The sequence below is a fragment of the Netta rufina genome (genome assembly GCF_964035555.1).
Source record: "Netta rufina genome assembly, chromosome: 6".
NCBI classification, from domain to species: Eukaryota; Metazoa; Chordata; class Aves; order Anseriformes; family Anatidae; genus Netta; species Netta rufina.
In genome coordinates, this window is record NC_140129.1 from 32,972,216 (window position 1) to 32,988,154 (window position 15,939).

The 15,939-nt window shown below is 61.3% G+C and overlaps 2 protein-coding genes across 5 annotated transcripts; one reads left to right on the forward strand and one right to left on the reverse strand.

The window, feature by feature from the left end:
• Positions 1-475: 475 nt before the first annotated feature.
• Positions 476-10,485, reverse strand: STK36 (serine/threonine kinase 36). 4 transcript variants are annotated; one of them, XM_084289050.1, is made up of 26 exons: positions 10,390-10,485; positions 10,122-10,235; positions 9,119-9,196; positions 8,730-8,860; positions 8,341-8,590; positions 7,846-7,939; positions 7,408-7,577; positions 6,985-7,184; positions 6,787-6,913; positions 6,546-6,677; positions 6,161-6,340; positions 5,833-5,930; positions 5,438-5,543; positions 4,876-5,017; positions 4,471-4,598; positions 3,924-4,028; positions 3,754-3,852; positions 3,476-3,570; positions 3,204-3,267; positions 2,942-3,052; positions 2,734-2,808; positions 2,460-2,622; positions 1,883-2,030; positions 1,568-1,727; positions 705-1,454; positions 476-612 (listed from the first exon to the last, which is right to left on the reverse strand). In XM_084289050.1, the coding sequence occupies exons 1-26, from the start codon at positions 10,471-10,473 to the stop codon at positions 487-489; spliced, it is 3,930 nt and encodes a 1,309-aa protein (XP_084145176.1). In that variant the 5' UTR covers positions 10,474-10,485; the 3' UTR covers positions 476-486. The 4 variants fall into 4 exon arrangements, with proteins under 4 accessions (XP_084145176.1, XP_084145175.1, XP_084145174.1 ...); XM_084289049.1 differs by having other exon boundaries at positions 5,833-5,927; positions 10,122-10,262; positions 10,390-10,476; XM_084289048.1 differs by having other exon boundaries at positions 10,122-10,262; positions 10,390-10,476.
• RNF25 (ring finger protein 25) lies at positions 10,483-15,914 on the forward strand. The gene is made up of 10 exons (XM_084289059.1): positions 10,483-10,562; positions 10,643-10,717; positions 10,810-10,912; positions 11,017-11,084; positions 11,561-11,630; positions 11,756-11,827; positions 12,359-12,499; positions 12,691-12,780; positions 13,504-13,638; positions 13,741-15,914. Exons 1-10 carry the CDS (start codon positions 10,525-10,527, stop codon positions 14,434-14,436), a joined length of 1,488 nt encoding a protein of 495 aa, XP_084145185.1. The 5' UTR covers positions 10,483-10,524; the 3' UTR covers positions 14,437-15,914.
• The last annotated feature ends 25 nt before the right edge of the window (positions 15,915-15,939 follow it).

The following is a 15,939-nucleotide window of genomic DNA, read 5'->3' on the forward strand; positions in this document are numbered from 1 at the left end:
ATCCCGGGGGTCTGGGCCCCCCCCTCCCGGTACTCACCCCCGCGCCGCCGCCCAACCGCCCGCCGTTGCCATGGCGACCCCGCGCCACCACGTGACCGGTAGGCCCCGGCGGGAGGACTACAACTCCCAGCATGCCCCGCGCTGTTCCCTCCCCCCCCTTCCCACCTACAGCGCCCCCTAGCGGCGGGGAGGGCCGGAGGGGGGCAGCAAGGGCAGGGCCCTGCTGTACGGGAGGTGGTTATGGGGTTAGGAGATTCCAGGCACTTTTTTTCCCTAAAAAGCCACAAAACCCAGAGTGTTACGGTCCCAGTGAGGGCATAAGATGCGTCTCCGTCCAGCCCTGAGTGCTACGCCCCGCTTATAGGGCTGGGGACGTGCAGGGTGCCCTTGGGGTTGGTGGGGAGCCACTCGGGGTCGGGGCTGGAGGAAGCCGTGTCCCTGCTGTCCTGTCCCCGCTGTGGGGGTCCCGCAGGTGCCGCCGCGTCCTCAGCTGCTGTGCGAGGCCGCGAGGAGGCGGAGGAGCTTCTGGCAGTGCCGTGCAGAAAGCCAGGGGCTGCCACCAGGCGCTGCGTGCGCCGCCAGCTTCTCGCCAGCCCCCAGCGACAGCAGCACCTGCGGGGCACACAGAGGCACGGGAGCCACCAGTCAGCCCAGTAGCATCCCCCCAGTGCCACCAGCAGCCCCACAGGAGGGCGAGCGGTTACCTGCTGCACCCCAGGGTGCCGGCTAGCAGCCCGCAGCGCCAGCAGGGCTCCCTCCCGCACGCTGGCCTGGGGGTCCCGGCAGGCCACCTCCAGCAGGACACGGGGGGCTCGGCTCTCCAGCAGCAGCTCCCCCAGCTCCGCCGAGCAGCAGCACAGGTTCCCCAGGGCCGAGGCGGCGTTGCGGCGCGTCCTGGGGTTGGGGTCGAGCAGCAGGCGAGTCAGCCCAGGCACGGCGCCGCGCAGGGTGCGGGGCGGGGAGGCCGGGTGGCAGGCGGCGTTGCCCACGGCGAAGCTGGCTGCTCTGCGGACGTCCCGGTCCCGGTCTGCCAGGCACGCCAGGAGGCTCTCCAGGAGGCTCTCCAGCTGGTTCTGCAGCGCCCGAGGCAAGCCGTGGCCGTGGCGGAGCAGGTTGCCCAGCAGGCTGCAGGTTTTGGCACGGATGGGGGGCTCCCGGTGGCCGAGCAAGCGGGTTAGAGGCTGGTGGGACGCGTCCGAGCCCCCCAGGACGCTCTGGAGGAAGGGCAGGTGCTCTGAGGAGACCCGCGCCACGTGAGTCAGGAGAGACAGGAGGTCGGTCAGCAGCGGGAGGCTGTCTGAGAACAGGACGGTGGTGAAAAAGGCGAGGATGGGCTCCGAGGCAGCAGCCTGCTCTACTACTTGAGCCACGACCCGCTCGTCGGACACAACGAGGTGGCACAAGAGGCTGACGGGGAGCTCCGCGGCAGGGAGCGGCAGGTGGTGACAGCAGGCCTGAGGAGAAAGGAGACACGGCAGGGCTGAGCTCCTCGTCCTGCCACGAGGGGCAGGGAGCAGCTGAGGGCTGCCCGAGGCTCAGCGCGGAGCTGCGTGGGGCCAGGGGGTACCTGCAGGAGCCGGGCGGGGAGCTGGGAGTCTCTCACTGCTGCCACGACCGAGGCCAAGGTGTCTCCATCCACATCCAGGGCGAAAGGGAAGCAGAGGAGCTGGCAGGCCTGGATCACCACTGCTGGGACGAGTTCTGTGTCCCCGTCCTCTCCTGCTTGCCTGAATTTTTGAGAGAGACTGGGCTTGATACAGGCAATGAGAAAAAAATCATCAGAGGCAGAGAGCAGTCCCTGAGGAGAGGCTCTGCCGGGGAGCTGTGCCCTGCAAGAGCCAGCTCAGGAGCTCCTCAGCCCTCTCCAGCCCTCCCAACTCACGTCTGAGCCAGGCAGGCCAGGAAGGCAGGGGACAGCAGGCTCCTCAGCGTCACCATGAGGATGCTGTGGGACTGGGTGAGCTGCGGCAGGCAGCGGTGGGACTCGCGAGTGAAGAGGAAGAGGGCCAGGCTGAGGAAGAGCAGCGTGCCTGCAGGGGAAACAGTGCAACGGAGCCAAAACGAAGGTTGAAAAACCTCCTCTTCTGTCTGCTGGTGCTGCAGACAGCCCTCATGCCGTGACACAGATGGTGAGAAGAAAAAGGAGAAGAAAAAGGAGAAGAAAAAGGAGAAGAAAAAGGAGAAGAAAAAGGAGAAGAAAAAGGAGAAGAAAAAGGAGAAGAAAAAGGAGAAGAAAAAGGAGAAGAAAAAGGAGAAGAAAAAGGAGAAGAAAAAGGAGAAGAAAAAGGAGAAGAAAAAGGAGAAGAAAAAGGAGAAGAAAAAGGAGAAGAAAAAGGAGAAGAAAAAGGAGAAGAAAAAGGAGAAGAAAAAGGAGAAGAAAAGCCCCTGAGCCACTCTGGCTTGAGGGCAGAGCATGGAGCAGGCTCCAGAGCAGACGCTGCTCACCCCACAGCTCCTACCTTGAGGGGAGAGGAGGTTCCAGTCTGGCTGTGCCGTGGGGCACTGTCCCCCCGGGGCTTCTCCCTCGGGTTCTGCCCCCACGCGAAGCACCGCAGCCACGCCGTGCCACAGCACGCTCCACAGCTCGGAGGCAGCAAAGCCCTGCTCCACAGCCCTGTCCTCCTGCAGGCGGGGAGGGGGCGTTGAGGGGCTCTGGTCTGTGCCCCTGCCAGCCCCAAAGATGGACACGGAGCCAGCAGGGGATGAGGAGAAGGGAGAAGGGAAAACTGGTACCTGGGCGAGCAGCTTCAGCAGGAGGAAGATGAGCCCATCGTAGAGACCGGCACCCAGTGGTGGGGGGAGCTGCAGCTGTAAGAGAGCGTGGGGCAGGCTGGAGATGAGTCTGAGGGCAGCAGCACCAGGCCCGCACCCTTCTGGCCCCATTTTTGCCTGTATTGGGGTGAGAATGTGGCCTCTCTGCCCCTCTGTCCCCACCCCAGACCTCAGCAGGCGTCCTCAGGGCGTTGGTCAGCGCCGGTAGGACCTCTTCTTCCCTAAGCACCACGTCCACCCCGCGCTGACCGAGCTGTGCCAGGAGGAAGGCTGCAGCACCCTGGGGGAGCAGAGATCGGCACCTTTGGGACCTTGCTGCCCACTGGTGGCTCAGCACCTGCCCCAGCCCGCACTGCCTGACCACGAGGAGGGCCCCGACAGGGTGTGGGGCTCCGCAGCCCTCCCCGTGGTGCCTCTGGCAGCACACTCACCACTCGGGAGGCGACAGGAGACTGGGTGAGGACATCCACGGCCAGGGAAAGCACCTCCTCGAGCCTGAAACACAGGGAGCAGGGGAAAGAAACACCCCCAGGGCTGGGCAGTAGCCACCGTGTGGGAGGAGGGCGAGCCCTGCATCCCAGAGCTTCCTTGGCCATGCTGGGTGTCAGGATCGGAGGGGACAGCAGGAAGAGGAGCCCAGCTCTGGGCAGGACAGGCTTTGTTTGGGGCAGGAAACGTTTTTATCTCGCCCACGGGTGCTTACCTGGGAGGGCAGGCCTGGGGCTGCAGGGTGAGCAGGGCCAGCAGGTACAGGGAAGCCTCGCAGGACACCCCCTGGGCCGCCTCTGCCACGGGGACCTGCCGAGGGAGCGGGAGTCACAGGGCTGGGAGGGGAGGAGGGGATGTTTCGAGGCTCCAGGAGGAAAATAGCACCCACTCCCTCCAAAGCGAGCTTCCCCTGGGTCTTTTCTCCACGCAGCGCCCAGAGGAGCGGCTCCTGGTTGCTGCCCTCCCTCCCTCCCCACCTGCAGCCAGCCCTACCTTGCCCTGTGAGAGCTGCAGGAGGCAACCCCACGCGTGCTGGCTCCTCCCCAGCTGCTGGCACAGGCTCGGGCTGGCGTGGCAGGCGGCGTAGAGGATCTGCGAGGCGGAGGGGAGAGATGCAAGCAGGCACCTCCGTGCACAGATGGAAAAACAGGCAGAGCTCTTACCTTCAGGACGTTCAAGGAGCAGCCTGGGTGCTCCAGCCTTCCCAGCAGCCTCCCAAGCTGTCGGTTCTCTCCATCCGTAAGCTTTTCAGCTACCCTGCGAGCAACCTGCAGAAAGCACAGCCTGTTGGGCACCCCGGGCGCAGGAAGCGGTGCACAGACCTAGCAAGTTTCATACTCTGCTTTCCTCACAGTTCAGGGTAATGATCAAATGTAAATCTATTCCTGAATTCCCTCTTTGTCAGTGTCATTCAGCTTCAGATTCCCTACAGCTCCTATCACAGACGTTTAGGAACTCTTCGTGCCTTCTCTGCATTGCCTATTTATTTAGGCAATAAATATTTAGGCAATAAACATTTAGGCTTCCCCAGTGTGAGTCTTTTAATAGATTCAGGAGCCCTCAAACTCCTGAAGCTCAGCTCTTGGACTTCAAATCTTGGACAGCAAAGTTGGAGAACCCCGGCCCTGCACTTCACTGCTGAAAAAGAGATTCTCCTGCTGCCTCCAGGGAGGCTGTACACCCGTGCCCTGCAAAGAGAGCTGGCCTGACCTGCTTCTTGGCATCCCGATTGCAGTTCCTCGCCAGGGGGATGCTGCAGGCAGCAGCCAACGCGGCCGTGTAAAGGTCTGCCACACGCTGGCTCTGGTCATGGGCTGGTTTGGCCTCCATCGCTGCACCTGCACAGGGACAGAGCCTGGCTGAGGGGCAGTTTGGGATGGGGCTGGAGGCCAAGAGAGGAAAAGTCAGGCTTGGGTGATGAGAAGGGTGAGATCTGGGAGTGGGGGAGAGAAGAGAGAACAGGAGAGCCCTGGGCAGCAGGGGTTTGAGCAATTTGGGCAGCCACTTTCTGCTGGAAATGGCGCTGTCAGTGCTCTGGGGGAACTAAAGGGCTGGAGGGAGAAGGGAAACCCTCGGAAGCCCCAGGAGGAGAGGGAGAGCTGCCACCAGTGCTACCTGGCAAAGCGTGATGCTCTGAGAGGGATCCCTGGAGAAGCCTGTCCAGCAGGGGCTGATGCTCCTCTTGCAGGCTGGCGTAGAAAGGAGCAGAGACAGAGGGGCACGTGGCATCCAGGCTGTCACAGAGCAGCGTGAAGCACTGGGGGAGACACGGGGATTGCCGTCACAGCGGGTGGAGAGTGAGAGCAGAGAGACAAACAACCGTGGAGGAAGCTAAGCGGGGAGAGCAGAGGTGGGAAAAGGGCCCAAATTCAGGCACCAACGTCCCCTGCAGCCACCTCAGCCCCACTGCTGCCGTGTGGCAGCCACAGGCTGGCTGCGGGAGGGGTGCACGTGGAGGCGCCCCCCCAGAGAATTCCTTTCTGAGATCCCCACAAAACAAACAAAACAAAACTACCAAAACCAGGGGCTCAGACAGCTTGCCCTGACTAGGATGCATCAGGTCACACAGCTGGCAGCGGGCTCCTCAGCCTGCTCTCCCCCTAGGATGCACGCCCAGCCCCACAGCTTCTGTGAGGGGAGGAGAAGGTGGGGAGAAGGAAGACAGGGGCACCCTTACCAGGAGGCTTTGCTGGCAGAGTCTCATCTCACCGTCGGCTGGCTCAGCCAGCAGATCCAGCAGCAGGGCTAGGAAGTGGCTGGCACTCTCCTGGAAGGCCTGCAGGCTTGGCGAGGCAGCAAGAGCAAAGGAGAGCAGAGAAAGGTGGTCGCTGACTGGAAGGACAAGAGCTGGCCGTGTCCCTACAGCCCTGGCTAACGGAGCAGGCAGGGCACATCAGCACCGTGAGCAGGCAGCACGACTGGGCTCATCATTTGCCTTCCCCACTCGAGGGAAGCACTTCTCTGACAGCACAGTGATATTAGTTGGTGCTGCTTCCTCACGGGACAGTTCCTCTGCCCTGCCTACTGCTGGGTGCCCACGGTGACCACAAGAGAACACCGCCTTGTCCCTACCTGTCCTTCTGCCCGCTCTCCTCCAGGCTGCACGCACTGCCGAAATAAACCGTGGTCACCCTGACGAGGTCTGTCAGCACTGCGACACACCAGGGCTGCTGCAGGAGAACAGAGAGAAACAGCAAGAGGCAGATGCCTGCTGGCCATTCCAACACCACCGCAGAGGCTTCCTTCCTGGCCACGACCTCTCCCTCCTCAAGGGGGCCAGGAGGAAGCACAGTGCCTGTAAGCCAGCACCTGTAGGACACAAGGAGCTCCCCAGCATCCCCTAATACAGCCACGCTGCGGGACTGAGGGAGCTTCAGGCTGCCTGGGGCCATCCACCCACCTGCTTCGTGCGTCCGCTTTGCAGGATCTGCTTGGTCAGCTGCAACAGGGCCAGCGGCACGTTCAGCTCCAGGCACAACCTCTCCAGCAGCTCGGAGTCGCAGTGGGTAGCCAGGAGGTTGCCCACAACACGGAGCACGGGGCGGAGGTGGGAGGCTCCCTCTAGCATCCCTTCTAGCACCTGAGCACGGAAAGCCAAAAAGGCTCGTGCTCAGCAGCAGCCCCAGCCTCTCCATCACCCTCTGAGGCAGGGGAGCGGCTGATAAGTTAAATATGAGGCAGCTCCGCTTCCTGAGGAAGCCGCGAGACTCTCCAGGACAGAGTGGGGGCTCTCCTAGTGCTCCTGCCCCAACCCCAGGAAGGAAAAAGGCCTCCACGCCCCTCACCTGCTGAGCAGAGGCTGCAAGGCGGGCCCGGAGGCGGTGGCGGAAGGCTGTGTCCCTCAGGAGGCTCAGCGGCGTGGCCGAGGGCTCGGTGGCCTCGATCAGGTGCTGCCACTCCTCATCGCTCTCCAGCTCCTGACCCCGGAGGAGAGAAGGCTGGAGCCAGGCCCCGCCTGCTCCAGGGTCTCTGCAGCAGTCCCTAGGCAGCGGGCGCTGCCGTCCTCGCTGCCAGACCCCCACTCACCTCGCTCTCCAGCTCCACGGCCTCAATGCTGCGCCTGCCGTGGGGCTCGGCCCTGCCAGCAGCAGCGTGCGGAGGGACTCCTGCTCTGCCGAACTCCTGCTCGTAATCGTGAGTGATGCTGTGCTCCCTGGCAAAGGAAACGACCCATTAAGTGAGCTTTCCCCTCTTCCTCCTCTCCCAGCCCCAGCCCTGCCTTACCACGGGCCAGGAGGAGGCTCCTCCAGCTGCTGCTGTGCCACGCTGCTCCTTCCTTGCAGGACAGCGGAGTTCTTCTCTTTGGAGGCAGCTGCTGGCTCCCCCTCCCCTAGGGCTGCCTTCCCAGGAGCTGCTCTGGGTTTATGCCCAGCGTTTCCTTTGCCAGAATCCTTCAGACATGCAGTATTTGCCTTTAGCTGCTCCTGGGTGACGGCAGAGACGTTTGGTCAGGGTTATTCAGACAGCCAGATGAGCCCCTGATGCCCCCCCACACACCAAGGATCCCACATCCTGCCTTATATAGGGCCAATAAATACCCCCATCATGACCCTGCACCTTCTGTCTTTCCCACCAGGCCCTGTTCCAGTGCCCCTACTTTGCCATAACAATGGGGCACAGTCCAGGGAACCCCACACTTTCTTCTACCTTTTTCTGTGCCTCCTCAGCCATCTTCTGCCGGGCCTTTCTCAGGATCCTGGACTGGCCGCTCCTGGGGGCCAGGGAATGAGCTTGCTGCTCCTTCAGGGCCTGCAGCTCCGGGGGCAGCTTGGTGGTGAAGGGGTTTGAGATCCCATGCTCTTCTGTGTCGTCGATCACTGCGAAGGTGAAGGCAGATCTTCAGCAGCAGATCTCCCCTGGGACACCAGGAAAGTGACCGGCTCTGTGATCCCAGGGGAACCCCGGGGGACTCTGAGCAACCCCAGGGGCAGGAGCTAGGGGTTGGTGACTGGAAGAAATTGGGAAGAAGGAGGAAAAGACCAGAGAAATACAAGAAATCAGGGTAGGGTGGTGGTCCCGTTCTGCAGGCAGTACTCAGAGGAAAAGGCCCTGTCCCAAACTGGGAAAAACAAACTTGGTGCTCACCAGTAACCCGGCCAGCAATGAAGGGGTGGGAGAGCAGCTCCGGCCACGACAGGCGCTGCCGGGGGTCCTTCATCAGCAGCCCCTGCAGGAAGCTCTACGGACAGCACAGCGCCAGGGTCAGACGTGCTCAGCGTGACACAGCGCTTCCCCCGGCCTCAGAGAGGGAGCCCAGGGCCCCTGGGTTCTCTGCACCGTTCTGAGAAAAAGTGGGGCTGGTGCCAAGGGTAGGTGTGCTGTGGGAAGGCGCTTTCCCTTCCCAGCCCACTAAACCACTGCCCTGCTGCCTGCCTCAGTTTCCCAACTTAGGAAGGGGCAGCAGATATGATAAGAGCCCCCAGCCCAGGAGGCCAAGCCCTCAGCCCTTCACTGTGCTCTCAAATCCCTGCTAGGGGGAGAGAAAAACGAAGCGTGAGCCACCGGTGCAGCACACGGGGCCATCAACTCCCCAGCGGGTCTCACCCCACAGGCAGGGCTTCGTCCCTTTTGTCCCCTTACCTTGAAGACCGGGCTTATGGCCTCGGGCCATTTGACAGGGTCCTTGACGATGAGGCTGACGAGCTGGAAGATGCTGCTGGTGTAGAAGGGAGGGGTGCCCACGAACAGCTCGTACAGGATGCAGCCCACCGACCAGAGGTCCGCCGTGTGGTCGTACGGCTTCTCCTCCACCAGCTCAGGGGACATGTACAGCGGGGTGCCCTTGATGGAGGTCAGCACCATGGTGTGGATGCTCATGGCACGGGCAAACCTGCTCGGAGCAAAGCACAGGTGCCTATTTCGGGACACACAGGATCCAAATCCCCTTCCAGACGCCCCCTTCTCTTCTACAGCACCCTTTGGCTGCCACCAGCTCCACGTGGCCCCCTCAGCTCGCCGCCAGCACCCACCCGAAGTCGCAGAGCTTGATGACGCCGTCTTTGCCCAGCAGGATGTTCTGGGGTTTCATGTCGCGGTGCAGGATGCGGTGGGAGTGCAGGTAGTAGAGAGCAGAGACCAGCTGGGCAGCTATGGCCTGGACCTGCAGAGACACGGGAACCTCACCCTGCAACCCGTGGACCAGCCCCAGCTTCGGGCTGGCTTGGCTGACACAGGAGGTGCCAGCAGCTGAGGCAGCAGCCTTGTGTTGTGGGAAACCTGCTGTCACCCGCTGCCACCTGGCCCTCTTTGCATCCCTTCAGCTCTGCCAGGCAAAGCCTCGGAGCCCCTCTGCCTGCTGACAGACAAATCCCATTCCCTATATCCTGTGGCAAAGCATGGCCACTGCCTTGCCACTCACCTGCTCCTCGGGCAGGCTGCCGTCGTCCTCCAGGATCTGGAAGAGCTCTCCCTCTGCGTACTCAGTCACCACCACCACCTGGGGGGGGAGAACAGCGTGGTGGCAGCGGGCACATCCCCACCGAGCCCTTGGGGCTCTGTTTGCCTCGTGCCCAGCCAGCGGGAGCCCTAAAGGGCTGGGATTGGGGTCTGTGCTCACCCAACCCTCACCTGGTGGCCCTGGGGAGATGGGGAATGCCCTGAGGGCTGAGGACCCCAGTGTGATGAGCTGGGGGAGGGATAGTGATATTGTATAAACTCACTTTAGGACTGAATAAATCTTGTGGTTAAAAAATAATGAGAATAAAATAGATGTCATCTTGTTATCTGTCAACCTTCTGTTATGCTGAAGCACCTTGTTAATTGACACATCCCGTTATCTGCCGACCCTCAGTTAGGCTGAAACTTGAGGTAGCTTGAGCCAACTCGGCATTTCTGCAGCTTGGAGAACAACTGAGTCAGCCAACCTGGCGTTATTTACGCAAAAGGTGCAAAGTGCATCACGAGGAAGACCTACGGTCCCAAAGACCACCGCCCACGTCCCGAAGACCCCGGCCCACAATTCTTGGAAGGCTTCGTGCAAGCACAAGGACTGATAAGCTAATTAGCATACGAAGCGAGAGTAGGCGGGGTTAGGTAATGAATATGTATAGGCATTGATGGAATAGTCATTGTTTCACTGTATAAATATGAGATGGTTTGTCACTTCGAACATGCATGTTAGGTGGAGAGCTCCCCCGTGCATCCAGCGCTGCAATAAGGAATTAAAGGAATTTCGGCTTCGATCTTTGAATCGATGGGCGTGTGGTGGGAGCGTGGCATTCAGTAGGGACGGGGACAGAACGGGGCAGGGTGGCTGGAAGGAGCTCGGGAGGTGCCACCAAGCCGTGAGGGGCGGCAGGTGACAGCCCTTAGGGTGTCACATAACCAAGGAGAAAGCATCAGCCCGGTGTGTGCTGCCTCACCTCCTGCTCGGTCTCGAAGCTGTCGAGCATCCGCACGATGTTGGGGTGCCGCAGGCCCCTCATCACCTCCATCTCTCGCCTCAGGCTCCTCAGCTCCTGCCGGGAGCGCCCCACCTTGGGGATGAACTTCATGGCCACCACCTGCCAGATGGGGCTGCGTTAGGGGAGGGGGGGGGGCTGCGTTCCTCGCCCCCTCACACCCCCTACACCCCACGCACCCCCCCCCAAAACCCCGCAGCGTGTTGTTTAAGGGCCGGCAGCCTCTCACCTGGGCGCTGTGCCGCCTCCTCGCCTTGTACACGGTGCCGAAGGAGCCTCCCCCCACGGCGCCCAGGACGCGGTACCCCTCCATGGCGGCGCCGCGCCCGGCAACCGCCGCTTCCCGTTCCGGGCCGGCCCTAAAATGGCGGCGGCCGGCGAGGAGGAGGAGGAGGAGGGCTGGTAACGGCGCCCCTCGCTTTTCTTTCCTTCTTCTCCCATCCCTTCAGAGCCCCTCTGAGTGTCTGCTTCTCTCCCTGCAGGGCGCTGCCTGCCGAGGTGGAGGTGCTGGAGTCCATCTACCTGGAGGAGCTGCGGGTGCGGCGGGGCCGTGGCAGGTTGGTACCGGGCTCCCCCTCCCTCACAAACCCACCTCAGCCCCGGTTCTCAGCCCTCGGTCCTGGGTCCCTGAGCCCGGTGCTGCCCGCAGGTCGGAGCCCTGGGAGGTGAGCATCACCCTGCACCCCGCCACAGCACAGGACCAGGACTCGCAGTTCGTGTGCTGCACGCTGCTGCTGGCCGTGCCCCCACAGGTAGGCCCATGGCAGCGGTGGGCACCCCCCCCCCCCCTTTTCCTTTCCCCTTTCCTCTTTTTCCTCCTTTTTTTTCTTTTTTTGTTCGTTGTGTTCTTTTCTAGTATCCCAACGCGGCTCCGGACATCGCCGTCAGGAACCCGCGGGGGCTGTCGGATGAGCAAATCCAGAAGTGAGCGGTGGGAGGGCAGCACGGGGGGCAGGGAGGGAAAAACCCGAGCCCAAACCCCGCCTTGCGGCCCCTCAGCTCGTGTGTGGGGCCCAAAACCACCGTAAATGTGCAAAAATCCTACACAAACCACTCTGTTGGACACCGGGGAATGGGTGCTTCCCCTCTGGCCCACCTGCAAGGTGACCTAAATCTGCTGGGCCTTCAGCAAACTGAAGGGCGCTGGGGGAACTCAATCTCGGGCAGTTTGGGACAGATTTGGGACAGTTTCAGTCCTTTCAAGACAACAGCTTCCTGAGCACTGGTCACGGGGAGCTGGGAAAGCCCAGGGGTGTGTGCTTATATGTGTGTTCATCCCACACCATAGGCAAAGCCCCAAGGCCAGCGCCTTTTCTGTGTATTATGGGGCAGGAGGTATGTGAAAGAGTGCAAAGGGGCGCCTAAGACCGTGTTTAAGTATTTCTGCTGCTTTGCTTCAGGATTTTGCAGACCCTCAGGAATATTGCTGAAGCCCGACTGGGGACAGAGGTGCTGTATGAGCTGATTGAGGTGAGAGTTGGGGTGAAAGGGGGTGGCCAGACACAGACACTGCTCTCTGACACCCCATGAGCTGGGAAAGCCCTCAGCCTGTGCAGGGGCAAGTGAGCAACGTGCTGGCTTCTCTGCTTCAACAGAAGGGGAAGGAGATTCTCACTGACAACAACATTCCTCACGGCCAGTGTGTGATCTGTCTCTACGGATTCCAGGTAGGAATGCGTGTCCCAGCCCTGCCAGCTGGCTGAGAAGAGAGACAGGAGGAGGGGGAGCCGGAGATAGCTGCTGGGGCATCTCGGTTGGTCTGTGCTGGTCAGACCCGACCTGGAATTCAGCACACAGGTGGTCGGGAGAGACTGGGGCATGCTCATGTGGGTGCAGAGGTCTGTGGGCTCAGGGGAGCTTGTCTTGTCCCAGAATGTGAGGAGAGGTGATGCCTGCCTAGGAAGGAGAACGTGTCAGATGAGAGGATTGCTGCAGCAACACGTGCGGGGAAATAGGTCACAAAAACCTTGCAGCTGGATACTAGCGGTGTTTCTTACTCTCAGAGCAGGGGCTGGTGGCCCAGTAAGAGCTCAGAAAGCAGAGATGAGGCCCAGTGGAAAAAGTTCCGTGCCTCTACCATCAATAACACCAGCTCCCGGCTGCCAGTGCTGACACTGGTGTGAAAACCTGCCTTAGCTGGGAAGGTTACACCACACTGTGCTCAGAAACCCTTTAAAGCTGCCCTTTCCCCTCTGCAGGAGAGGGAAGCCTTCACAAAGACCCAGTGCTACCACTACTTCCACTCCCACTGCCTGGCCCGCTATGCCCAGCACATGGAGGAGGAGATCCTCACGCAGCAGGAAGAGAGAGAGCAGCACCTGGCTCCTTCTCCCAAACAGGTACCGGGAGACACTTTTTCTGTAGCAGTCGGTGAGATCCGGACATTTTCGTGGTGCTGGAGCCTCCCTGCTCTGGCAGGAGAGTGTTTGTGGTCAGCTGAAGCGGGCTGCCCTGTTGCACTGGGGATGCTCTGGCAGCGTGTGGGCTGGGGGGCTGCCCGGGCTTGGTGTCACCTCTTGCCTCCCTGCAGGACGCCGGCGTGCAGTGCCCTGTCTGCAGGGAAACCCTGGTCTACGACCTCTGTGCCCTGAAGGCAGCGCCACCCCCGCAGCACACGCTGGTAAGAGGCGAATCTGCCCAGCTCTGCCCTCTCTGGGGAGCTTCAGCTGGGATGTTTTAACAGAAGAATGACCAATATTGGCTGGAGCCAATTTATCTGTGCTGCTGCTGACACACACGAGCACCATTTCCATCTCGTGTGCTTCTCAGAAGGGATCTTTGCAGCCCCTCTGCCCTGGGAAGGAGGGCTCGCCCTGGAGGATCCAGCTTTGAGGGCGATAGGTCAGAGGGAAGCAAAGGACCTTGGCTGTCTCGTGAGGAAGGGGCAAGAATGTGTGGTGTTATCATCCCGACGGCCCTAAGCAGATGTGGTGGGGGAGAGGCGATTCTGTCAAGGGACAGGGAGTGCCTGCATGGAATTTCTGTTTTTTCTGCTCTAAGAGAATTACTGTAGCTCTCCTTAAACACCTCCCTGTGCCCCCTGGGATGTACTCAGGGTGATGCAAGCGATCCTAGCTCACAGCAGAGTTCTGTGCTTCCTGATTTTAGCCGCTCTGCATCTCACGCTGAAGCAGGAGGTCCCAAGGCAGTCACTGCAGGGAACAGCAGCTCGGTGGCAGCGTGTTCCCCTTCCACCCAGGCAGTGTGCGGGGGTCTGTAAGCCTGGGGAAATCAAATGCTGCAAGCAGACAGGTTGCCAGGGTGCTGCGTGATCAAAGCAGGGTTTGGGGAATCGCTCGTAGTGCTGAGAGAACCCTGAACCCCTCTGTCCTCTGCCGCTCAGGAGCCATACAGGCCGGACGCCAAGACGCTGCAGCACCAAGAAGAACTGCGCTTAATTTTCAAGAGGCAGCAAGAGAAAGGGGGCATCATCGACCCCGAAGCGGAGAGGAACCGCTACTTCATCAGCCTCCAGGCGGTAGGGCGCCGAGGGCAGGGATCTGCTGAGCTGCAGGGCCAAGCGGCGCCTGCTTCGGGACCCTCCTCTCCCTTTCCTGAGCTCTCGGCTTCTTTCTTTCAGCCTCCAGCTGCCGCTGATCCAGGCCAGGCAGCCGCTGCCTCCGAGCTGGTGAGCGCGAGCGCCGTGGATGCGCCCCAGGCACCCTGCCAAGCCTCGGCCCCGGAGCCAGCCAGGGCAGCGCCTGCGCAGCCCGAGAGGCCTGCGGTGCCCGGGGAGCCCCAGAGCAGGAGGGAAAGGCACAGAGGGGAGAGGCCAGGCCCCAAAGGCCCGGGCAGGCAGACGTGCAGCGGGTCCCAGGAGGCTGCCGAGGAAGCCTGTCAGCAGCTCCACGGCTCCAGAGCACCCAGGGGCTTCAGTCGGAGACCAGAGAGGAGGCCGGGGGGGAGGCACAGCCACGAGGCTCCAAAACATCCCAGCAGAAGCAGGGCCGCTGCCTTGGCCGAGAGAAAGGAGCTGTGCCCTGAAGCCCCCTCACCAGAAACGGAGGCGGCGGATTTGAAGGAGGAGCAGCGCGACGCGGAGAGATGGACCCCGGAGCAGGGCGCTGAGGCCCAGGGCGGGGAGAAGGAGAACCTGGCCTTCAGCTGCAGCGACCGCCGCTGGCAGGGCCACCCCCGGCCCTGGGACTGCGGGAGGTGGGAGAGGTCCAGGGCGCAGGAGCGTGGATCCTACCCCAGAGCGCCGAGAGGCCGAGGGGCGCTCCGTCCCAGCGGGCGCCGTGAAACCCAGCTCCTGGAGAAGGAGAGCGGCTCCTAGCAGCTTGCGGAGGGGCTGGGCTGCGGGGAGAGCAGCAGCAAGGAGGCACCGCACACCTGGGACGGAGGAGGCAGTTGGAGTGTGGCACGGCTTGGGACAGGCGTCTCCAGGGGTTGCGTGGAGCGAAGCAGCCCGGGGTGAGAGCAGCTGGCGGTCACCACCCGTGGAGGAGCTGATTTCTGGTGGCTCGCAGCAGCCGCGGTGTCAGAGGAAGCCTGGAGCAGGGAGCGGCACCCAGCGCCCCTTCGTGTGAGCCAGGAGGACAAACAGCGAGCCCCGCGTGGTGCCACGGCACAGCCGAGGACCTCGCCTGGATCTGAGCGTCCCCCAGAGCCGTGGGGGCAGCTGCTGGACATCTCCCAGCTCCGGCCAGAACGAAATTCAGCTCCAACAAATCCATCAGCAGGTCGGGACTGTCCAGGCGTTGAGGCTTTGCGCTGGCTCCTCTTCACCCCCCAGGAAGCTTGAATTTAGCTGCAGCTCCCACCCCGTCCTTCTGCTGCCACTTCAAGATTTAGACCGCGTCCACCTGCAGAGACATGACAAGACCCCGAGCCTCCGAAGCGGGACGCTGCGATTAAACCAATTCCTTTGGCCTTCTCTGGAGCCCTTTGTTTTCTCTGCTGTGTTCCGAGCAGCGTCGATCCTTGGTGTTGCTCCCTTCCCTCCCAGCACCCAGGGGCAGGCTCCTGGGAGCAAAAATCACCGTGCTCTCAGGGACTGGCCGGAGCTTTGGGCGAGATCCCGAGGAAAGCAGGAGGGCACCTGCTGCCTGCTCGATTCCCTTCTCACATGAACGGCACAGAAAAGCCTTAACCTGCCTGGCACCCGCTGCTCTGCACCCCCCTCTCTTGTCCTCGTGGTGTTGGTTTAACCCGCTGCTGGTTTTTTGTGTTTTGAAGACCCTTGCTTAGATTTTCCAGCACTCTCGTGCTCTACCAGGCATCCTTTTCTCTGGCTTGAGCCTCTGCTGCTTGTCCTGGGCTTGGGGAGCTGAAAATCGGCCCTGGAGGGGACAAGCACTGAACGCTCCCCGGAGCATGCCCTAATTTCTCTTCAGCACTTGTTCAGTCCTCGATTTAGCCAGTTTTTGGGTGAGGGGCCTGTCTGCATTTGGGTGAAAAGGTGTAAACTGAATTTGCTGCTGGTGCTGTGAGGTCCCTGCCCCTCGCAGAGCTCTCACTGAAGCTCCTGGGCTTCCTCCAGCGAGTCAGATTTTCCCTCTCCTCAGTCAAAAAGCCCTCGAGGCGTGTTCGGAGCACAGGAACTCAACCATAGCAAGCTGTTTGAGGTCTCCTGCACCCTCACGCTGTCCCGTGGGGCTTGGCAGAGGGGAGTTTTTGCTCCTGGGAGCAGGCCCTGAGGAAGGGCTCTCACGTTTCTGACTCGCTGCTGTTAGTCTGGAGCAGAGGAAATTTTGCACCAGTGTGTGGAAATTGATTTGAGTTGAATAAAAATTCAGAAAAAGCCTCGGTGGCTGCAGTTAGAAGCTGCCGAGGCTGT